The 23,537-nt window shown below is 38.4% G+C and overlaps 2 protein-coding genes across 2 annotated transcripts; one reads left to right on the top strand and one right to left on the bottom strand.

The window, feature by feature from the left end:
* The first annotated feature begins 14,048 nt into the window (after nucleotides 1–14,048).
* On the top strand, nucleotides 14,049–16,409 carry LOC124154497. The gene is made up of 2 exons (XM_046528313.1): nucleotides 14,049–14,482; nucleotides 15,000–16,409. The coding sequence occupies exons 1-2, from the start codon at nucleotides 14,246–14,248 to the stop codon at nucleotides 16,407–16,409; spliced, it is 1,647 nt and encodes a 548-aa protein (XP_046384269.1). The 5' UTR covers nucleotides 14,049–14,245.
* A 3,925-nt stretch (nucleotides 16,410–20,334) lies between these two features.
* On the bottom strand, nucleotides 20,335–21,019 carry LOC124153162. Its single transcript, XM_046526267.1, has 2 exons — nucleotides 20,855–21,019; nucleotides 20,335–20,671 (listed from the first exon to the last, which is right to left on the bottom strand). Exons 1-2 carry the CDS (start codon nucleotides 20,980–20,982, stop codon nucleotides 20,458–20,460), a joined length of 342 nt encoding a protein of 113 aa, XP_046382223.1. The 5' UTR covers nucleotides 20,983–21,019; the 3' UTR covers nucleotides 20,335–20,457.
* Nucleotides 21,020–23,537: the final 2,518 nt, after the last annotated feature.

Consider the following 23,537-nt stretch of genomic DNA (forward strand, 5'->3'; position numbering starts at 1 on the left):
CCCACAAAACCCTCATTTCATGATAATCTCTCGTTCTTTCTTGGCCTTGAAGAGGAATTCTTTCCTTTTCAATTCGTTTACCAGCACGACGATGGCGCCAAGCTAGATATTTTAAATGAATGGAGAATGACTATCAACAAGATTCGATATTTCCTAAGGTTGCAACTTTCAGAGTATTTACCTGCTTATAAATGGACTTTATTTAAAATCAACTGTGCTGGAAACAAGTAAGTAAATTAAAACATTACGTTAACTATTTTTTTTGAAGGAAAGAATTTTAAAATGAGAAGAAATTTGGTCACGCCCGTCATGGAAAAATCTTTCCTCAAAATTAGAGGACATTTGCCATGGTTTTACTGTATCCTTGCTTGGATTGGATCAGGTGATGTAAAATTCGAGGAAAAGTCTTAATTTACCCCGCGAGTCAATCATTTTAACTCATTTTTCATTTCCTCTCCATCAACTTTTCGTTACCTTCAGCACGAGCACTCGGTTGTGCGATTAACTCCAGTAAACCATGCCATGTCGCCGTACCCATTTTGACACATTTCCAACGTCCTTGCCACGCGCGATTCTTGAACGTCATCACTCTGATTCGGTTGAATTTGTGTCGGCTCAATGCGGCTCATTAGCATTGAAGTGTGTCCGCAGATCCTTCAGCCATATGAGACACTCCAGGGGATTGAAGCCCCCTTCCGAAATTCCAGTCAAAAAGCATCTTCTCCCACCATCTGCCATCGACCATTTCCACCACCTCCTCCACTTCCCAAAAACCCACTCACTCCATCAGCCATAATCTGCCTCCCGTCTCGAGCCCTTCTGGCATAATCTACCATTCCCCCTTGCCTTATCGCTGGGAATCTCATTGTCCCAGCCTTATCTCCGGGCGTCTAAGCCCGCCGCGGACTTTGACAATAGCGAGAGAAGGGAACCTAAATCCTAAGCCCTACGGGAAGAGAACGTGTTCCAGTCGTCCCGATTTTCCCTTCGTCACAAGCTCTAGCCATCCAGAATCAGAACCCTCGCTCAAAGAGTTCCCTCATCGTTCTGGCTGAGCACCTAAACATTCCCTCGACCAAGGGGACTGCATAGAGGAAGCCCTATCCACTCCCATAGAAGGCTGATTTCTGTTGCCACTTCGGCCGCATTTTAATCGGTTTAAAAAAATTTCTGCGGCGCGTTGATGAGTGCAATGCGATCCACTTTTATCCAATATTTTGCAACATAGTATTTTTAATTGCGAGGAATAGCATTGAAAAGTAATGAAGTTAATAAATTATATCATCATGCATGTGAATTTCGGTTAAAACCCATAGCTATACCTTATTTCCCCGTGAAACTCGTATCAAATTGTTAGTAAGCGACGCGCGAGTGGCGACTTCTGTTAACCCACTTAAATGCGCGGTGGTTGACAACACATTAAGAGACCGATTTGAGGATCCCTTTTGTAATGTTCGTGCCCTCGACAACGGTTTGCTTAAGCCTGAACCACACGATCATTTTTTCCATCCTTCGGAGAGATTCATAGTTCTGGCTACAGCTTTTCAGGAACCAAAGAAATGATCGCTTGATTCATTTTCTGAATCACACTGTCATTCCCAAAGACCCTTTTTCGATCGCTTATCCTGTGAATTTCCGTATCTACCACTGTCATTTGATTACAAACCAAACGTGGCGTTACAAGTGCTGTTAGCGGTCGTGAATTCTGATTGGCTGAAGGATCTATGGATGGCTAAGGCTAAAGGGATGGAAAAAATTATCGTGCGATTCAGGTTTCATCCTTATCTCGGGATGACTAGGGCAGTTATAAATTAAAAGTCCAATACCATTGGCAAAAATATAAATATACTCAGGTACTCATAACAGAGGTTAATTATCTGGATTAATTTGAATAAATCCCCGGCTTCTTGTAAGATGCATAGGTTAAGTTAACATTATAAAAGAACTGAAACCCTATGACAGGAAAAGACTAGATTTAAGGAAAATTTATTGGAGAGCTGCATCGTGCAATTATTGCGATTTTTTCTCGGTGATGTTGATTATCAAGAAAACGCTAAAGTAATGAATGAATAAAAAAATAAATAATATTTATAAATTACGCGATATTCATAACATATTAAATGTAGTGGCGACAAGAAATACAATGCCAATGGTTGGCGTAAGGATTGAGATAAAATTATTATTAATAAAGACTTTTGAAGCATTATGCCCAGTTAAAATCTGTTTGGTGATCAATGTATTACATATTCATTAAAAAAAGGCCTTCTCTAAAGCCCAAAAATCGAAAATATTCTCATTATCTTGTATGATGTTGGGCACGATATGGTGGTAGTTCTTAATTTTAGTAAAATTAGGCATTGCAATATTTCCACAGACAATGAGTTTTACTATGACACTACACGTTTCGTCATTACAAACAACACACAAGCACAAACGCTAAGTAACGTTGTTTGTAACGACGAAACGCGTAGTGTCATAATAAAACTCAGTGGAAAATTGCAATGTCTAATTTCACTAATATTCTATTTGATATATTCTCTCATGCATAGGAAATCGCACAATAGAACCCAATAATACTCCTTTGGGGCCTCATAACAAAACAAGATGAATTATTATACAATTTCCACCAAGCCTTATGCTCCTAAGTATGCAATTCCAGCGTTTCGAAATGAGACTAATTTATCGCCACGGTTTTCTGTCCCATTTTTCCGTCCGAGACATTTCAATTGAAGGTATACTTGGGTGTTAAAGTTCCCGAATGAAGTTAGGTTTCCGAATACGATGGAAATATCTCTCATATTTTTCCCTAAAGCGTTAAATATGAGCTGCTAACAAATATTTTAGAGGCCAATCAGCCACGAAAAACACGAGATGTCTGAGCCAAATTTATCTTTTAAGTTTAAGGTGTTACCAGTCTTTTTGTTCTTGGGAACGAGGATTGAAGCATGAAGTTTAACTCTGCAGCCGCAGCAGCACCTAATCATCGTCGCCAGGGACAAATTTCGTGTCTCACCGCCTGCCAACAGCTGTTATGAGAGCAGCAGAGGCTTAAACGAGCGTGTCCCATTGAGATGAAGGACAGGCTACAAGTTCTCGTCACCGACGCCCCCGATGGAAGTGTTCGAAGCATCGTCAAATTGCTACCAGATTCGCTCATTCAATATTGCCTGCTTTCATTGCCTGCCGCGGTGTTCACATCCATGAATGTGACATCTCCTTTCGAGCCTGCCAACGCTTTTTCTCCGACCTCAATATTTATCGCGGAATATCTGTCAACGAATTTAGTTGAGGCGAAATGTTGCGTATTGCCACCCTGTTCTCTCAGAGAACCAAGGCCTATATTTTATAGCATATGTTTTATGCTCTTTCATCTTACTATTTTTTTATATTTCTTAGGAAAATAATTGTAAGTTTCAAATTGTAATATGTTAGCTTCATAGATTGAATCAAATGAAAGATCTTGACAGACTATAGTGACCATGCATCGCAAGAATTGAGATCACTTTACCTCAAAAACGAAACGGAACTCAAAACCATCTCAACACCGTTAGAGGTCAAGAGATCGATTTTATTACGCCAGCAATTATTCAGTAATTAGCGAAAAAATATTGTTCGACTCACCTTATTTAAATATAAGGATGTTCATAAATTTAACTTAAAATAAATAAAATATTTAAATTGTTAGTACCAAAAGTATATTTTTAAGCTAATTATGTTAAATAAAAACGCAATTATCTAAACTAAAATAATTTGAACAAAATTTACACACCTGGTGACTTATTTACTACATAAATTTTTCGCTTCAGGACTTCACTAGCAAAATTTTTTGTTCATTACTAATCAAAGACCTCGCATCACTTGATTCACTCTCAACGAAATAATTACAAATCTCTTAAATATAATCCGCATTACCACAGTTGATAAAAGTGGGAACAAGACTCTGAGAAGAGGCAGGAAAAAGAAACTCGTAAGGGAAAAACAATTCAACGGCGGAGGGACGAGTATAAAATATGAGGTGAGTCAAAAAATAAAATATGCAAGCCGCTCTACTGCGAAGGGGATTTCCTATCCGTTACACTTCTCGATGACGTAGTGCAGTCCAGTTTAAAATACACTCGAATTTCCGGACGGGAAAAAGGAACTTCCTGGTTCTCAATTAGAAGCGAGCCAAGTTGAGGAAAATGGATTTTTCAATGTCCCCTCCTCGCGGCCATCCGAAACCGGAGCGACAAGTGAGGTTCGCTAGAGTTGGGGTGTGAGCACAGCAAATTCGATTCCTTGGGCCACCACCTCGGCTTTTACATGTGTGCGGGAAGTTCCCTCCCGAATCCACGCCGACATGAGTCACAGAGGAAGCGCTCATCCTTTCGGGTGCCCGGATGGCGAGTGACGCCCTAATTAGGCTTCATTCACGGACTCGTTCGAGTGAAGTTTTCCTCGCGCGAAGGAAATGCTGTCGTTCCGCAGTATAACGTACTTGTCACCCTTGTTCTTCCAGTCACCTCGCCGTATAGCTGGCCACACTACGCAGTCATTGAGTTACATTCTAGCACCTCTTTTGCCGAGTCAAAAAGGCCGATTCACTCAAGGCGGAACCATGCAGTAAAACAATCTTTCGCTGAAACAATTTTTTAGACGGTTATAAATACGGAGCTAACTTGGTAAGAACTACATGCCGTTTTCCTGAAAATTTCAAAATATACTTTCCTTTTTGATTTTTTTTTTATTTTTTGACTGAAAGTTCAAAAACTTGTTTTTTCCATCTTACAATTTTTGGAAATAGTTTTTGGAAACTTGAAGTTTCCTGGGAGTGTAAGGTGCGAGTTTACCGCCGAGTAAATAATTGAAGATAACAGTTATAGGTGACGCATGCAAATGTAATTTTGAGCAAATACTGATGTGATGTACTATGTTTGGTATAAAATATAGTCACGTCACATTCCTACTTTTTTGATTTTTTCAACCATGGGGTCGAATAACGTTTATCATTAAATCGGCTCTTAATGGGTTACAACACATTAAAATTTTTCATTTAAAATTAAATGCATTAACATATTCTCGGAAGGTTAGGATAAACTATATTTGACAGTTGTAGGTGCATCAAAACCTCTGCAACAACGGTACAACTATATAAGTCTGCCTCCTATGCTTTGATCCATCGACCAATCGAGCGCCAAATGGTATTTATCAATAAAGGAGATACTATACAAAATCAACATAAAAATTTGTAAAAATTACACAAAAATGATCGCAAAAATATTTTTTAATTGGAAAATTGTCTTAAAATTGAAACGATTGCGTATGTTTCCCAACTGTTAGCTAAAAAACACTGTTCATTTCAACAAGCATCTGAACGCATCAGTGCATATTTTTAGTACATTTTATGAATTGTGATATGGATTTTTATAAAATATATATAAATGATAAAGCTTATTGAGTGCCAAATATATCTTCTGTGTTGGCTAATCTCTGCAACAGAGAACACTAAGAGAATAAACATAGAACAAACTAGAAGGACAAATGGAAACCTGACGTGTACTCGTAAGACTACCTTTGTCCAGAATAATTATGTACGTGGTAAACTCAGACTGAAAAATTTGACATCGATTTCAAGAACTGTAACCACCTCACCAGCATCTCTCTCTCACGGAATACCTCATCATAGACGAGAGTTCTAAGATCTCGTCTATGATGAGATATTCCGGTAGACATTAGAAACTATTTGTCAATTACATCTACATCTACATAATACCCTGCGAGCCACCTCTAGGGTGTTTGGCAGGGGGTGATCAATCACCAGCATGCATTTGGACTCCCACATGCACACCACACCGTCCAAAAAACGTCCCGTATAATAACAAACTATACTACTATATGCTGTTAGAAATAGAATATAGAATAGAAATTCAGAAACATGCATTAAGTTTTACATAGGTTAGTAGGCTACACTACAAGTCATGCAATCTATTTACGAGTTCTATTGCTGCCGTTATAATCTCTTATAGATCGTGGAAAAAATTACATTCGGAATCTATCTGTACTGCAATCTATCTCTCTTATTTTATTTATATGATCTGATCTTCCGTAGTACGTTGGCGTCCGCAAGATATGGTTAACTTCGTCAGAAAAGACACTGCTCTTGAATTTATCTAAAAGGTTTAGTCTATTTTTCAATCTACGGTCCGACAGAGATTCCCATCCGAGTTTATCTAAGATGTCAATTATACTAACAAGACTATCGTAACGACCTTTCACATACCTGGCAGCTCTTCTTTGCACGCGTTCTTACTCTGTTATTAAGCCTTTTTCATGAGGGTCCCAAACACTGGCAGCGTATTCCAGATGTGGCCTTACGAGGGAAAAGAAGCTAATTTCTCTCACTTTGTCGTCGCACTTTCCTAATATTCTTTTAACAAAACCCATTTTACGATTAGCTTGACCGGTTATTTCTCGAATATGTTTATTCCACGATAGATCATTATTGAGTCTAACCCCTAGATATTTCACGGATTCAACTGCCTTTAACTGCGTGCCCCGAATGATATAGTTACGCTGTAGGGAGTTATTCTTCTTCCAGAAATTCATTACGACGCATTTTTCCAAATTTAATTCTAACTGCCAAGCATCGCACCAAGCTAGGATAGCAGCAACGTCATTCGTTAGTTCATCTATATCTTTGCTGGAACTGATTTCTCTGTAAACTACCGCTTCGTCTGCAAATAATCGTAACTTACTCTGCACTACTTCGCCAATGTCGTTTATATAAAGAAGGAATAGGAGTGGGCCAATGACACTACCCTGAGGAACGCCAGAAGTGACTCTAACCTCATTGGAGACTGCACCGTCTAATACTACTCTTTGGATGCGGTCGCTCAAAAATTCTCTAATCCAGGAAATGACATCTTCGTCTAGACCATAAGATTTCAGTTTTATTATTAACTTTCCGTGGGGTACTTTATCAAATGCCTTTTTGAAATCAAGAAAAATCGCGTCAACTGGAATGTTGTCTTCCCCGGAGACTAAAATATCGTGGGCGAAAAGCGCTAACTGAGTTTCGCACGATCTGCTTTTCTTGAATCCATGTTGAGTTCCCATTAATAAGTTTTGCGCGTCTATGTGTTTCATTACCGAGCTGACTACGATGTGTTCAAGGACTTTGCAAGAGATGGACGTTAAAGATATCGGCCTGTAATTAGATGGCTGTTCCTTGTCTCCACTTTTAAATATTGGCGTTACATTAGCGATTTTCCAGTCATTAGGTACTTCGTGTTGCTTGATGGATTTACTGAATATTAACTGCAAGTAATGGGCAATTTCTGAGGCTAGTTCTTTATATACGCGAGAAGGGATTTCGTCTGGACCAGGTGATTTATTTGGACTAAGCGATTTCAATATATTTTCTATTCCGAGCGTACTAATGTCAGTAGCTGGCATCTTATGTATAAAGGGATTGTCATCGGTCTCGGGTGAGTTTTCGGAAGGCTCCGTGAACACGCTCTTAAAGTAGGAATTTAATTTATTGGCTTTATCGTAACTGCTTGTCAACACATCTCCATTGTCGTTTCTCAGCGTACATACGGTAGATCGTTTACCTTGAACTTCCCTAACATATGACCAAAATGCTTTTGGGTTATCCTGTAACTGCTCTACTAGTGTTTTTCTTTTAAAATTCGTGAACGAAATTACTTAAGAAGACACAGTATAACCCTGTTTCCTCTGCCATCCATTCGGTGAAAACGTAGCTGTATCTCCTTGGGACAGTTTTATAGAAATGGAACATGATCTTGACCGTGCACTGAAAAGATATATCACGCATTCAATCTGAGCACGCCAAAATAATATTTTATATCATCACTGGCAGACTAGTACAGCTATATCTTTCCTTCAAACTACTGTACTTTATAACTGGCGACAAAGACAATTATATCGAAGAATCGTCTTGAGACGAGAAGTGAGTATAAATCACACAGCTTGCAGCTTGGTAAGATAACCCTACCTGGCGATACTATTTGTGTTTCGAGTATTCGTCTACAGATAAAATGGGGAGTTGTTGGTAACTGATTTAATTTTGTTCCAAATCAATGAAACAGTATGGACGAGACACGTAAAAGTCATTGTCATGTTAAACTTATTTCAATTTAAGCCTGCGATTCAACTATATTAACCTAACGGAAAACTCATCACTTATAACTGCACCAAAATGTGTATTTCATGAGAAACGTTCCCGCGCCTTGAAATACATTGTGACATGGCCATTTAACGATTGCAATTAAAAATTTTAAAATCCTTAGAGAGATTATCTGAAGTGCCTCCGAAAGTATTTCCATGTTCCTTCAACTTGCCAGTCAAAGAAAATTTGAAGACTTCTCCAAAATTCTGACTAGTTCTTTCTACTCATATGTGATCAATTCCAATACCGCCTCATAACTAACTGACTGCAGCAACAACCAATGCGTATTTTACCAGTGTTGGAAGAAACAGTATCACTGCAGAAAGTAGCAGTACGGGTATCACATTTCTAGCTTCACGAGCGTCCTTGAGATTATCGATTTTCCTGGTTTCTATAGCAATCAAATAACTGTCTTAGTTGTTTTAAAGGTTAGAAGCACATTGATGGTAGTAAGATACTTTTAAGTTGGAGTGAGTTTTATTCATTTCTATTCTTGAGTTTAAAGTATGCGTATTTATGTACACTTGTGGTTTAAATTGAATTCTTACTTTTGGCTAATTTTTAGACTTAAAAACTATAAATAATTCACTGTAAAAATATGCCTAATTTATTCTTAGCTCAGAATCTATCTGGTGACAGCTTTTTAAGGTGTTGTTCTCATCTCTGTTGCTTCAATATGCTTTTAAAAACAGTCAATTTTACTAATTACCACAACTATAGTTTCTAGTTTAAAGTGAGCAATAGGGAAATAAAGGGACCTTTTGTTTGAAAAATTTATTCAGTTTTAATTTTCACTGAAAATTTTGCCATACATTTAAATTTTGTTTACACCTGGTCATTATAAATTCACAATTGCATCGCGTCACTAATTACCCACCTTCTTTAAGAATAACGAGGAAAGAATATCGCTCTAAGTAGAGATAAATAATTTTTCAGATTTTCACAACGATTAAAATTAGTTTTTTTCAACACACACGGTTCGTTCCTATCAAATGAAGATATTTAATTATGAATCGCTTAATTGTATCTTCGTGAGTCGCCACCATGCGTTTGAAAATGTTTCAATTGCTTTCTTTTTTATGACTAATAGTCTATGGCTAAAGTATCGTAAAAGTAAGCTTGCAGGTGTAACATGTTCTAATTTCGTAGGTATTTCTTTTGGGGAAATATTTCTTTTCGCCTGAGTTAAGAAGCATATAATATTTGTTCAGCAGTTGAGCGAAATTGAGAATTTTTATTCAAAACTGAGGTAACATCCAAGCTGTATTTTATGAGGAGGAAATAAAAAAGTTAAATGCGAGATAATATTATATTTCTTTTCTTGAACAAAACTGGGATTTCGGCTTACGCGATTTGTTATTGTTTTGCTCGACTCAAGAGCATACAAAGTCTTCGATTCGAAATCTTAAAAGTGTGAGATGACCCTAGGAAAGGAACTGCCCCCATAACCTGAACGCATGAACGTTCCACACCTATAGTTTAGTCTGGTTTGAGCACTAACCCAACCTTTGTCAGCCACTATGGCGGTGGGGTTAAGTCCTCGCCTGCCAAACCGGTAGTTTCGGGTTCGAGTCTCGCCTGGGGATGGGTGTTTTTAAATTGGTGTCAAAATATATTAAAATTATCGTAATATATTTACGCAGTTATTATAAAGATCGTAACCGATATTATTTTTGCTATTATCATCTTTCATTACGAATTCAAGATTTGAATAACAGAGCGAGTGAGTTAATAAGTTCTCCACCAATACTAATTGCAATCATTATTTCCTCATTGAACTGATTATTTCCGTTGCACGTAGACGTTCCTCTATTCATTTGAGCACGCGGCATAAAAGGGTTACTAACCCTTGCCCTAGACGGTTCGCTCGTCTCTAATGAGAGGGCAAATAGACGTGCCCAAGCTACTGTCTAAACCCAACTCTTCTATTTTCTCACCTCAAAAAGGTTATCGATGGCACGAGGTGAGAGGAATGGACACACGGAGGATACGCCCTCTTCGCCCGCTTCTTTTTAACGCGCCGCCCCGCCCTTCCTCACACAACGGCTCGCGAACACAAGCCATGCCTACCTAATAACGTGTCCCTCCAGACAGCGAGCGTCCATCCCGTAGAAAGACTTATCGCGCGCGCCGACGAATCGTAAAATAAAAATATCTCTTTCTACCGCCAGTAGACATTGATTGGGAACGGTCGCGTGAATTACAATCAATTGTTTCCCTTAAAATACCGTCAGTGCCGTTAGGAAATTTGTTTCTCGCATGTGTACCTTCATTTTCTACACTTATTTTACGTGTCCAGTGTAATACGAGCTCACAAACCAGCCTCATTGGCGGCGAGATGAAGTTCTCGCTAGCAAATCCGGAGGTCGCGGGTTCGATTCCTGCCTGTGTTTAAAGCAGGGACCTGGAGCAGCAGTGGAGCGGAGCGAATTTTCATTGTTGCTCCGGGGTGCTCCACTCCGCTCCGGCCGGAGCGGAGCGGAGTAGGTCGGAGCAATGAGCAAGGATATGCACGTATGTACTTTAAAGTTTAAAGTTTGGTATGGGATTTGGTGACTGATGAAATTGTTTGTATTTGGTGTCATATATAACTAAAAATAGATAATTATTGTAATATATTCCTGTGTGTTCGCACGTCATTCAGTGAAACAACTTCGAGCCATTTCAGACATTCAGGGGCTAAGAAAAGCAAAGCACAAAATGATATTTACCTAAAACACGTTTAAGGTAACCGAATTTTGAACTCGTTTCCAACAATTTCATATAAAACATACTACCACTACAACAAAATTACACCGCCAAATCGCTTTATTTCCCTCTAAAATTCGCTCTTTAGGATGATATCAAGACTTACTGCTAATGATGAACTCATTGATAATAAATATGGTAAAGCAATCAACACCAAAGAATGAAAAAAAATAATTTCTCTAAAAGTTTAGTTCTCTCAAAGTAGATGGTGGTAGACAGGACCAAGCCTTTCGCTGTCAACGTGAGTCCAAAGTCACATGAAAACGGTCACTGTCACTGCATTCACGCGCATGCGCTTGGTTATTATTCATACACTCCTGCAATTGTGCAGATATTCATTCAGGTATTCGATTTTCAAATAATACATACATTCAACAACGCGGAACGGGCTCATGAAATTATGGCCTTCATTCCAAAACCACTGCCTTTAGATACTGTTTAGCGTTTCCAGTTTAACTTTGTGTAGCCACAATTTAGGAAAAGGAAATTCAATTTGTTTGTTCCCCACTGACAATCTATCCTCACCCATGGTTTTGGGCACCTGTATCACTACCAAAGTTACTTTGATAATATCAATATTAATTTTTTTTAAAACATCATCCGTTTGCGGATTATTTCTTCAAATATTATTGCAGAGCTGACGTTACCTCGATAATAACGTCGATAGTGTCGAGACGATGGTCGGTAATGTATTGCTAAAGTGAATTTCTTTTCCCTCTACCCTAAGCTTACCAACCCCTTGGAGGTGATGATGACATCAAAGAGGTAGGAGGTCGCGAGGAGAGTCAGCCATGACGTGACACATTGGCAGGAAATCAGAAAGCGCATAGAAGGCGATAGCTTTCGAGGCCTTCAGTTCACGCGCCTCACGGACGACAGAGCAGCGCTGGTCCTCAATATCCACCCCTTGGGTGCGTTTAAGGCTTGAATGGAGTGAGGGTACAAGGATTACACACTCACCCAGTAGTGATTGGATTACTATGAGGAATAATTTTATTTATTTCATCAGAAGTATTATTCTTTTTCTCATTTTTCTGAGCATACTTTCATAGAAGTTTATCCCCAGCAGTAGAACTAGGAAGAATTTGACCTCCAAAAGGAATTTCACCTTTTGATCCTATATCAATCCCAATATTAAATACTTCAATTTTATTAGCATCAGGAGTAACAGTAACTTGACTCATCATAGACTAATAGAAAATAACCGTTCTCCATTTCAAATGAACCTCCGCAATGGGGCCTACGAATCGAAATAGCTAATAACTCGTAATCATACACAAATAGAGCCATGTATATAACGCTGTAGCAATTAGCAACACGAATAGAATCGGTGGGGAATATGAGGTACCCAATTCAATTCGAACATTTTCACTGCTTTTTTAATGAGGAGAAAGAAATGGGTGATTATTATCCGACCTCAGCAACCCCACCATAAGCGATAGGCGGTGAAAAATTCTCAAGGTATCGCAAATTAAATGGAGAATAATGTCGATATTAAAAAAATATATAATATCTTCCGTGGAGGGATTGTTCTTTTTAGTATTAAATATGACCAAAAAATTTAGGAGAAGATTATTGTTATATGAATATGCAATCCTCTAAGTCAAACCCCTTTTCTTGTGAGAAACGAATCAGGTAATAAAATCTGGTTCAATGGGAGGAATGGGAGATTTGACGCATAACTTTCCCTTCCCATTGTCGTTTTTGAATCCAGTTCAATGTCCAAAATAGTATCATCAAACACTTAAAATGAAAAGTAACTTTAGCATACCAATCAAAATGTTTGCCTTCGCAAGGTATACAGCTTTCAGAAGGAATTCAGTCAATATTTCCGAAAATTTTGGTACGCAGTGTGGAAAACGGTATAGATCCCTAAAAGGCGAGCTTAACGGCATTCGTGCAGTTCTTGTGTGAACGTATTGATGTACTACGAGGCCGGATGTTCTCGTAGTACACACGCGCTGTCGATTTGACCACTCACCCGCTATCTTCTTCCTCTCTCCTAACATAGCGAGGGTGAGAAATCGGAAGCGATATCGTGACGGCATTTGAGAGGGGCCCGCGTTGGCACGCGACCGCTCCGGTCGACCGTGCCTACTAGTACGTGGGATGGAGTCAATCCATTACTTTTTCTGTATTTCCCGCTCAGGCGTGACTGTCCACGCCTCACAATAAAAAAATGATGGCCTCTCTGGTGATGAATGAGGAAATAGAGGAGGAAGGGCTACATCACTCGTTTTCCTCCAATAAATTCTGTCTTTTCAACGAAAAAATCGAAATAATGGAATACGTTTCACACGCTTGATCACGAACAAAGAGAGGTGGAAATTACTTTTTACACCACCTGTTTTTGTACTACTACTGATTGGCACGTACAGAAACCTATCTCTCTGGTAGGACACTTGGGCCGCATCGTTTGATATATGAGGATCATCCATCGTTACTTTGATAGAAGAAAGGTGTGACGCAGTTGTGAACCTAAGCAAGTCATTAAATAGATTTCCAAGGAGTGTTTCCAGGCAAGGAAGAAAAATTTCGTTTTAAATGCATCTACTTTTCTTAATCTCTACATTATATTCTATCATGATGATCAGAGGATTTTAAAATGTTTTCCCCCTCACATCGCGTCGTCACATAGTATACATCTTCGGCATTTACTTAAAGACCTTGTTAGGCAGTTCAATAGACTATAACCGTTATAGCCTCATGTCTCATTCAACGTTGAATAGAAAATTTAATGCATGACAGTGGATCATTCCGTGAGGCAAATTTAGCCCAAGGACACAACATTTCTACTCGACTGATTGTATGTTCTCTCGATTTCCTGACGTATTAAATGTTTAATTAGGTTATCATAATGAAAATTAAGGAATGTACGAGGAGCATATGAAAAGTAAGGTCTCCAAAACCTAGAGGTCGTAGCATGCAGTATTGCGCAACATTTAGCTACTCTATCGTGTTTATTGGTCCTTCCCCCTTGCCGTCGCAAGAAAAGTTTCTCATTAGCAAGATAATAGAGTATTTGCACAACTTTCGCTAACTACGGAAAATATATATTTGGCGCATCACAAAACCTAAATCACAAATTTTTGTTCATAATATTACATACTTATTTAAATATAACGGTTTAAAAATCTTATTTTGAACCTTGCGCCAAAACGACCGGCGGCCATCTTCTATGAAATGTGACGTAATCAACCCTATACAGCCATTGCTTCTTGCTAATAGTAACGTGCTTGCCGGTGCTTGCATTCTTATTTACGGTATTTCGTGACTTTGAGCCTTAAAATCGTGTGCTACTAGCAAAGAGTATTATTGAAGTACGCTATGGAGGAGGAACATAATACGTGTTTGGAAGTGAAGACTGAAAAAAAAGGATCCAAAGAATATTGTTTCGTGCCTATGTGTACAAGCACGATTAAGTCAACGCCTGACAAAGTTTTTGTTAATGTACCCATAAAACCGGATTTGCGGAAGAAGTGGCTCTTAGCTGCTCGAAGGGATTTGAAGAAGATGCCTTTATCAGCGTCAACTCATCTCCGCTGCTGCGCTGATCATTTTAATGTAAGTAAATGGAACATTTTTAAATCGATAGGAAAACTTACCTTGCCTTACTTGTGAATGCATAACAAAACCTAAATCACAAATTTTTGTTCATTACATTACATACTTATTTAAATATAACGGTTTATATAACCTTTCAGGACTAATAAAATTAACGAACTACTACTTTCAATCCAATAATTGTTATGATTATTCACCTCTACGTTCTTGGTGTAAAAAAATTTAACATGATCTTACTATCCTTGGCATGGTGAAAATACAATCCATTTAGACCCATAACGTTCTCGCGGTAGAATCCACATAGTTAGCCGTTCTTCATGGCATTTAAGTATTAGTCTAACTCTCAATTAACTCGTAAACGAAGGGTTTTTATTGAAAGTGAATAACAATTAACATTATGTGGAATAGTTATAGTTATTAGTAAGCAGTTCAAAACACAACCATCGATTTAATTCTCTGCAATCATAATTATTAATTAGTCTGTGCATTTACTATATTTTTCACTAATACCTTTCAGTTGGAAGAGGATGCCGAAAATTATATGTATTGGAAGATGATGGGAGGCCCTTTGAGGATGAAGAAAACAGTAACGCCTCATATATTTGAATGCCAGCATCGGAACAGCCCTATCTCCCCAGATCGCCCTGTACTAAGGAAAAGAAAAATTCTTGAACTCCTCCAGGACCATGCAGAGCCCAAGGAGGTACAAAATGACCTAGCCATCCCCATAAATGACAACATGGAGACTGATGAAGCTTATTCAAGCCCAGTGATGCAAGAAGACCAAATTCCGAGCACAAGTGGGGCTCCCTCTTCTGCAGAGAAGGGGATACAGGCTCGAATAAAATACAGGAGCAAGTATGTGCAAACGAGCGGGTGTTCTAGAACAGTTGCTACTTCGCCAATGAAATTTGAAGTTAAGTCTGTTGTCTTGCCCACCCTTGAAAATGATTTGGAAAGTGTTGTTTATTCTAGCACCTCCTCTGAAAACTTGGACTCATCATTTCATGAGAGTGTATTTAGTGATTCCTCAGATTATTCGGAGGATGAGGAAAGTGTGATGAAGGGTATTAGTATAAAACGTATAATGTATTACATTGAAAGAAATCCAAAACTGTACCTGGGGATTCCAAGTGAAGGTTATGCCATGATTTGTGTCTTATCAGATCATATTGATGTGTCACCAAGGCATCTTATGATCTGCCTTAAAAAAATTAAATTAAATGATTCCCTGCAGGTTCTGGCACATGAATTTGGCAGTCATTATTCCTCTGTGAGTCGCATTTTAAAGTCTGTGCTGCCTCTTATATCAAAAAGTGTAAAAGAGCTGATATTTATGCCAGAAAGGGACATGCGCATGCGAGTCTTACCTATGGCTTTCATGGCGCGCTATTCAAATGTGTGTGGTATAGTAGACTGCCTTGAAATAGCCATTGAAAAGCCGAGTGATGCCCTCCACCAAGCGCAGACATGGTCAAACTATAAAAAGGCAAATACTATAAAGTACTTGCTATCTTGCTTGCCAAGTGGTTTCATCACCTTTATTTCTGAAGGGTATTGTGGACGAGCCAGTGATGAAGCCATCACCATGGACTGTGGTTTTTTGGACACTCTAGAGCAGGGTTCAATAATAATGGCTGACAGGGGCTTCAAAAATTTGGAGAGGCTGGTTACTGCAAAAGGGAGTAGCTTGGTGAGACCTCCATCAGTTAGTGCTGGCCAAAAAATGAGTGAGCATGACGCTAAGATGTCTAAGACAGTGGCCAGTCTCAGAATTCATGTGGAACGGGCAATCGGCAGAATCAGAGACTTCAGCATTTTGAAGCCAAGCTATGTGATGGACCACAATTTAGTTTCATATGCTGATCATATGATAACGATTGCTTGTGCTTTAGTCAATATTCAGTCTCCTCTTGTTAAAATTTAAATTTAGTTTTGTTCATTTTACTTTCAGCATTTAAAATTTTATGTGACCCAAATGGGCCAACTATTACAGTTCATTGACATAATGACTCTCAATAAAATGATCTATTTTACTATGCAGTATGGTGTTTCTTATTCCTCACAGGTGCATTAATGTGATAACCAGTGAAACGTTTTCATTTTAATTTTTCGGCATAACCTAATCAAATGACCACATTTCCTAATTATCATTCATGTTATTGGTACAGGTAGCCAAAAGTTCCTCTGACTCATACCATTTCATGCATATAAGCCCCCTAGTGTGAACATAAGAATACCTTTTTACGACCTAATAATAATGCTCTGCTTCCATTTGAGTGCTTCACCTCAAAACTTGTCATCGAATACAAACATTATCATCTGGTTTTCTGTCTGCTGGCAGTTACTCTACCCTACTGCTGTTTCCATCTCCATCTGTTGCAAACCATATTTTTAGTGCAAATGTAGTTGTTGTCCTTCATGCATTCCATTAAGTTTATTATTTTTCTTACTTCTTTTTATAACCTTCAAATTGCCCTATTACTATGTTTCTCTCTTTGATCATATGGACCAACCAGTTACCTTTCCTTAGTCTCATTTCCATTATGAGCTATTTTTTCCTTCACTTTGCTTAAGGCCTCCTTAATTCTCAACTTATATACCCATCTTACTTTTACCATCCCTCTCCACACCCACATTCCAATTGCACATGATATTGAAAGAAATATTGTGATTATTGGTGTTGAAAATTTTTAAAACATTTATTTATCAAAAATATTGCATACATTAGACAAGTAGTACATCCTCTCCATTTTCCTAATATTCTTGCTGATATCATCAACTCAAATACCATGCAACCTGTAGCTTTAATCATAAAAACTTAAATTCAAATTAGTAAAAATTGGGGAAACCATCATAAGAGACTGAAAGTGAAATAATTATCTCCTAAAGAAATGAGTATAAACAAAAAGAGTTAAGTGATCAATGCATGTTAATATACATGGGATAAACTAGAATTTTTGATCCTTAACAGGTATTTATCGACAAGAAGGCCAAAATGGATACCTCTATTTTGTGTATAAATCAACACTGGCTAAAACCCTTAAAATAACAACAACTAAATTAAATCAAGGATTTTATACTGCTGAGGGCTATGCAAGGGATAACATAAAACATGGAAGTTCCTACATATTATTGAAAAAAGTGAAAATATTATGTTTAAAGTAAGGAGTGATCTGAATGACTTCAATGAGGATTGTAGTTGTCAACTCTAAGCCATTGAAGTGAATGAAATGAATACCAAAATAATGTCACTGTAAATTTTGATGCCCCCATTAAAGCAGCTACTCACAGAAGCACTTGAATTGAAAATACCATAACAAATATGAGGTAAACAAAGATAATGGACAATGACTTCCCAGACCATAAAACAGCATTCACATCATTTCCCTTCGGTTCAGAATTTAAATAAACAAGGACAAGATCTGCACATTTACCTTTACTGTGTTCAATGATGAAAACATGAAAAATCTTACTTCTCCTGTAGGACAGAGAAATCACAGCATGAAATTTTAAAAATTTTTATTCATACATCACAGGATATATGAACTTAGACCAAAAATCATTGCAAAGAGCTATGATTTCTAACTTCATTTCTTCACAAAAGTCAATGTTAAAAATGTTAAGCTTTTCATTTATCTCAAAGTTTGGATCTGCTACAACAAAAAGGCCTCTTCTTTTCTTGGAAAGCAACATTTGTACCATAATTTGAGCTAAATGTTTTCTTGTTACCTTACCGTCTACATAATAGTTCTTTACTGTTGCCTCTTTCTGAGGACATTTAATTTCAATTACCAAATCCTCACATATTCCATCTGGTGATGCTGCCAAGACGGGGTACTGTGGGTCAAGGAAAAGACCACATTTCTCGACCTTCTTGCCCAAAACTTTTTCTAAGGCTTTAACTACCCTTCCTTCTAAAATGCGTCCCCTTTGCATAGCAGCAGTATCACGAAGTTTCTTTGCACCTAAAATTACCTCCACCAGCACACCATCTCCCTTTTTACAATGCATTGCTGCATGGACCCTTGATGCCGAAACCCTACCACAACGCAGCTGATGCCACAGTGGGCATTCATGTTGACTCTTTGTCAGGCAATAGGCTTTTTCACAGAGGCCTGAATTTTCCATGAAAATTTGGCTGAACTCCAGGAAATCTTGGGGAGTCTTAGTGCCATGCTGATCATGGAAGTGCCTCATAATATTTCTCAATGTTAAGGCCCCACAATCAACGTCCTCATACAAAGCCATTAAGCCATTATTTAAATGGCCAACTTCCCTAAATTTATTGATTAATTTTTTTCGAAACATCCCATCACCCTCATGATCCACTCCTTCTCCTCCAGTCATGTCCTTCACCTTCAGGGGCTTCAAGTTGCCAATGGATGAAGAGAGTTTAGACTTTTTCCAATAGCTTTCCACCTCCGTTGGAGAAGGCTCTTCACTACGCCGATGCAACCACATCAAGAATGCAATAACATGCTTACACCCACCTGTTATAGGGATATAAAGAAATAAATTAATGTTGGTACTCATATCTAAACTAATTATCAATATAACATTTTCTGTTATATACTTTACTTCTTTGTTTGGTCTCATATGTCTATAGGAACACTTTCACTGCTTTATGTGTTAACTTATTTCTATTTATTCTTAATAAAATCACACTATTACCCAGTGGCTATGTCAGCACTCAGCAGGCTTAAGAAACATTTCTACCCATAAGCTAGTCTTAAAATTCACTCTCTTTAACAGAAAAATCAATTCTTTTTTTTTTATCAAACGTCCCATTAAGATTCCAACAAATAATAGGAAAAGCAAAAGACTGTGCGCCTAGGATTGGATCCTGACTAGAGTAAAACAAGTAAAGTTAAAAAAATGGAAATACAAGATGCCATTGATTTAAGTAGCCAATGATAAAATACATGAGTACACTTATTGAACTTTTTCTGAACACAAATATGTATATTTAAGGGCAAATATCGTTGAAAAATGGCATATAACTATCTTCACATTAGGCACTAGATGAAAACTCCTAAGATGTGTTATGGCATTCATGTCAATTCAAGTAATGCTGCCAGTGATATCTCGTAATGTGCCAATGCAAACCAAGTAATACTACCGTTTAAAAGTGTGAGGCAAAGAGTATTAAGGCCACTCTAAATCATACACAGTGATATAGGTGGCCGAATAATTTCCCCAACTACTGACTAACTACCTTCAAAGACAATGGAAAGACCATATAAATTCGAATAGTTAAAAGTGGTAAATGAAGAGGAAGGTTCTTTAAAATGAAAAGAGCATGGGAGCTCGTGGTAGAAAAGTACTACTTAATATGTGGCATTATCTGGTGGAGGACCAATTACTTGGCTATCACACAAACAGAATACTGATGCCAAATCCACAACTGAATATGAGTGTAAATAGCAGCTCCAATTGCTTTGAAATGTATGCAATATATGTAAAATTTACCATTAAAATGTTATAATTCATTTATATTTATAATAATCTTTTGAGTGCTATGTGTTATTAACATCTTTATTTACTCATGATAGCAACAAATTGTTAGCCTCCTGTCATGATGGTTATGACAACTTTAAACTTTCTTGAGAATCATTTTCCACTATTACCAAATCTTCAACAATTCGACTCATGTGCAACAAGCAATTTAAAAACTCCCATCGATTTTTTATATTGTTTTATACCTACAATATTTGAAGGATAGTTTATGCAGAAGTAAAGCCAAGATTAAATTGAAATCAAGTTATAAACGAACCCCTTTCCGCATGGTCCCAAATCATTTGCATACAGTAAGTTTTGTAATGCTTTGAAATGAATCGATGCAGGTTTTCTTAAATGCTGCATATCTGGTCGTTAAAATTTGAACCAATGTCATTGCGAATTAATAAGTGATAGACTCAGCAAATTATAGTTGTAAAACTTTTAGCTGAATTTATTTTACTATTTACTTAAGCCTATGAAGACCTCTTACCTGCAGAAGCTGCACAATCATGACAAGATACTTCTTCTACACTCCCTTCTTCTTCGTCAATAACTGCTGAAACTGAATAAGGCTTATCCCTTATTTTATGCTCTGGAGTTATTTTACCCATTACATAACACTTTTCTTCTTCTCGTTTCACTTGCACGTATCCAACGGCAGAATCACCATAATTCTCTCTCGAAGATCTGTAATACGGTAAAAAAATCTCCGTGAGGTTCTTAATATTTTTACATTCTAAATTCAATTCAATTCGAATAAATATCTAATAAAGGCATAACATGAAATGAGTGTGTATTTTGGAATGGGTGGCCTACAAACTAACCTTAAGCGGTAGATTACCAAGAAGAATACGAGCAAAGGAAACTTACCGAGCAAGTTTCACTCCTCTTTGCTCTGAGCTCACGAAGAGAGGGCTTCTCTTCATAAAATCCGCCACCATCAAAACATCAACCGCTGGCAGGTTGTTGGATGAAGCCTTCGAATATCCTGGTTGCATTTCGGGAAAAAAGCTTGCGAAAACAATTAACTTTCTCGAATTAACTAATGTTAAGTATGACGTTGTCGCACGTTCGCGTTGCCAAATGGTTGCCAAACAGCATGGGAATAGGCGGTATAGGGTTGGTGACGTCAGAATTAAGCAGCCAATCAGAGCACGTTTTTCCTTCCTCAGTGTTGATACGAAAAAAATGTAACTTTATTGGCTTATATTATTTAGGCAAAGCAACAGAACTACGTTTTGCGTCAAGATTGTCTTTTTCATGATACAATCTTTCTCTGGAAAAATATTTGTCGCTAAATTCCGACCCTTGCAAATACTCTATTGTAGGCGCAGCAACCATTCGCGATGGGCGTTCCGATTGTTGCTCCTACCAAGTGTGAACTGCGGTTTGTCATTAAGTTTCCGCATGCGAAGATGATTGTACTGATTGAAATTCATCGTCAATTGGAAAAAGTGCGTTTTCCGAAGCGCGTAGGCTTGAAAAATGTACGAAAAAGGTGCAGAGAATTTACTGCTTGCCGCCTCAACATTCATGACGAGCATTGGAATTATCAAAATCAGGGGGCAATATTATGGTTAACGTCTTATGGGACATAAAATGTGTCCTGCTGCAAGATTTCATGCCCAAGGATACAAAAATCAACCATGTGAGGCACTATTAGACCCTAAGCAAACTTCTATGGGCTATCCAGAACAAAATAAGCGGCAGGTTGACAAAAGGCATTTGATTGCAGCAGGATAAGGCGTGATGCCCGCAAGGGACAATGATGTGGCCCACAAAACAACGTCACTCATCGAGCAATTTGGATGGAAGGTGGTTGATCACCCACTTACAGTCCAAATATCGTTCCCTTTGAATACCATCTGTTTCTAGTCTTAAAGAAAGATTTGGGAGGACGACAATTCGCGAAGGACGACGACGTTCAAGAAGCGGTTCCTGCCTACCAACGGGAAGCGGCGGGAAGGTGGTTCGAGGAGTACAAAAGTTCGTCTCGTTCGAAATTGGGAAAGTCATCGAGCGCAAGGTTAATTACATAGAAAAGTATCTGAGTGCTCAAGGTTTCCATCCATGCAATATACGTTGGCATAAAATCTCAACAGCTATGAAAAAAATTGGAGGCCTTACTTTTCATATTCCCCTCTTAGATAGGACCTTAGCCAGTAAAAACTTGTACATATGAAAACTTTATCTCAGTTTATCCAAAGAAAGGAGCATACTTGAGACAGGAATAAAGTTTGACTAGGTTCTACTCTACTTCAGCTATGATAAATCAGTCTTAAACAAGTTAAATGTCAGGGAAGGAAGACGAAGACGACTGGAAAACCTTTAAGAAAATTACTTGAAAGAACGAGACCAAGTTTGGAAAAACCGTGAAAAGCTTGGCCTTTATTCTGTCCTTCAATTCATTCATTTTTGAGTTGGTAAAGTTACAAGATAAATTGGAAGGTGAAGCAGTTGGTTATTCTATGAATGAAATCCTCGCTCACCTTTAAACGGGCTAAGAGTGTTTGCATATCTCACAGAAATTTACTTCAATCACAAAAAAATAGATCTTAGCTGCGGGTGACGGTATCAACTCAAGCCCGTGAGTATATACATCATTGAGTTGGAAAAGGAAACTTAGAAAATGGAAAGTTTAGCCGTGCGTCATTATGCAAAGGGAACTCGCCCTACCTTAGAAATACCCAATAGTTTTTTATTACATATATCTTGAAGGAAAGGTGGGAAGAAGAACGGTAGAGGTAAGTAGGCCATGGATAAGAGTTATAGATAATATTAGGAGTTGATGAAGGATGTAGGTATGGCAGAATTATGTATACATAAAAAGATTATCTACTGGAAAATTGAGTAGAGAGCGAGTTCGAACCAATCATTGTATTAATGACGGCGAATGAAGACAAAAAAATACGTAAAAAACTGTAAAATAAGCCTTAAATCTTCAAGAAGTGCCCAAGTTTGGAAAAGCAATGCCCATTCAAGTCCCACAATTCATTCATCGACGAGTGAGGTAAAAGAGAAAATACAAAGGTATGTAGCACTCTCTCATTCTGTGACGGGACCCACTTGCTCGCCTTTTAACGGATACGTGAATGCAATCGATGCGTGGAGACGGGAAGGACACTCGGGAGACATATGAACGACGCCCGCCCGCACTGGTTGAGTCGCATTCCTTGCGTGCATTTGCAACGGCCGGAGAGAGAAGAAGGGGCGAAAACGTCCTCCGACCAAATTAAGACACCTCGCACGCGAGAGACGACCGAAAACCGCAGACGAAACGTTAAAACACGCGCCGGGGTGCCGTTGAGTCCAAAAACAGGGGCGTCTCACTACCCAGGGCGGCGTCGGGCGTGGGCGAACACAACGATACCATTCGTAGTCGCCGTCGGGGTTACACCGTAGAGAATGGAACGGTGCCGCGGTGGCGATCGGAGGTCACCGACGACCGGTGGACGTGGCTTCGTTTCCCCTGACACCCTGAAAAGGACAGGGCTTGTTGGGAAATCTCTACAGTGGTTACTCAGTTGCAGACATAAAATTCCTCAGTTTTCCC

The sequence above is a fragment of the Ischnura elegans genome, chromosome 1 (genome assembly GCF_921293095.1).
Source record: "Ischnura elegans chromosome 1, ioIscEleg1.1, whole genome shotgun sequence".
Classification (NCBI taxonomy): Eukaryota; Metazoa; Arthropoda; class Insecta; order Odonata; family Coenagrionidae; genus Ischnura; species Ischnura elegans.

Excerpts from the sequence above, each read along its gene's own strand:
- LOC124154497 (XM_046528313.1), top strand. The coding sequence starts at position 14,246 with ATGGAGGAGGAACATAATACGTGTTTGGAAGTGAAGACTGAAAAAAAA. Across the intron at positions 14,483-14,999 it reads GCTGCGCTGATCATTTTAAT|TTGGAAGAGGATGCCGAAAA; the intron begins GTAAGTAAATGG and ends AATACCTTTCAG.
- LOC124153162 (XM_046526267.1), bottom strand. The coding sequence starts at position 20,982 with ATGCAACCAGGATATTCGAAGGCTTCATCCAACAACCTGCCAGCGGTT. Across the intron at positions 20,672-20,854 it reads AGAGGAGTGAAACTTGCTCG|ATCTTCGAGAGAGAATTATG; the intron begins GTAAGTTTCCTT and ends ACCGTATTACAG.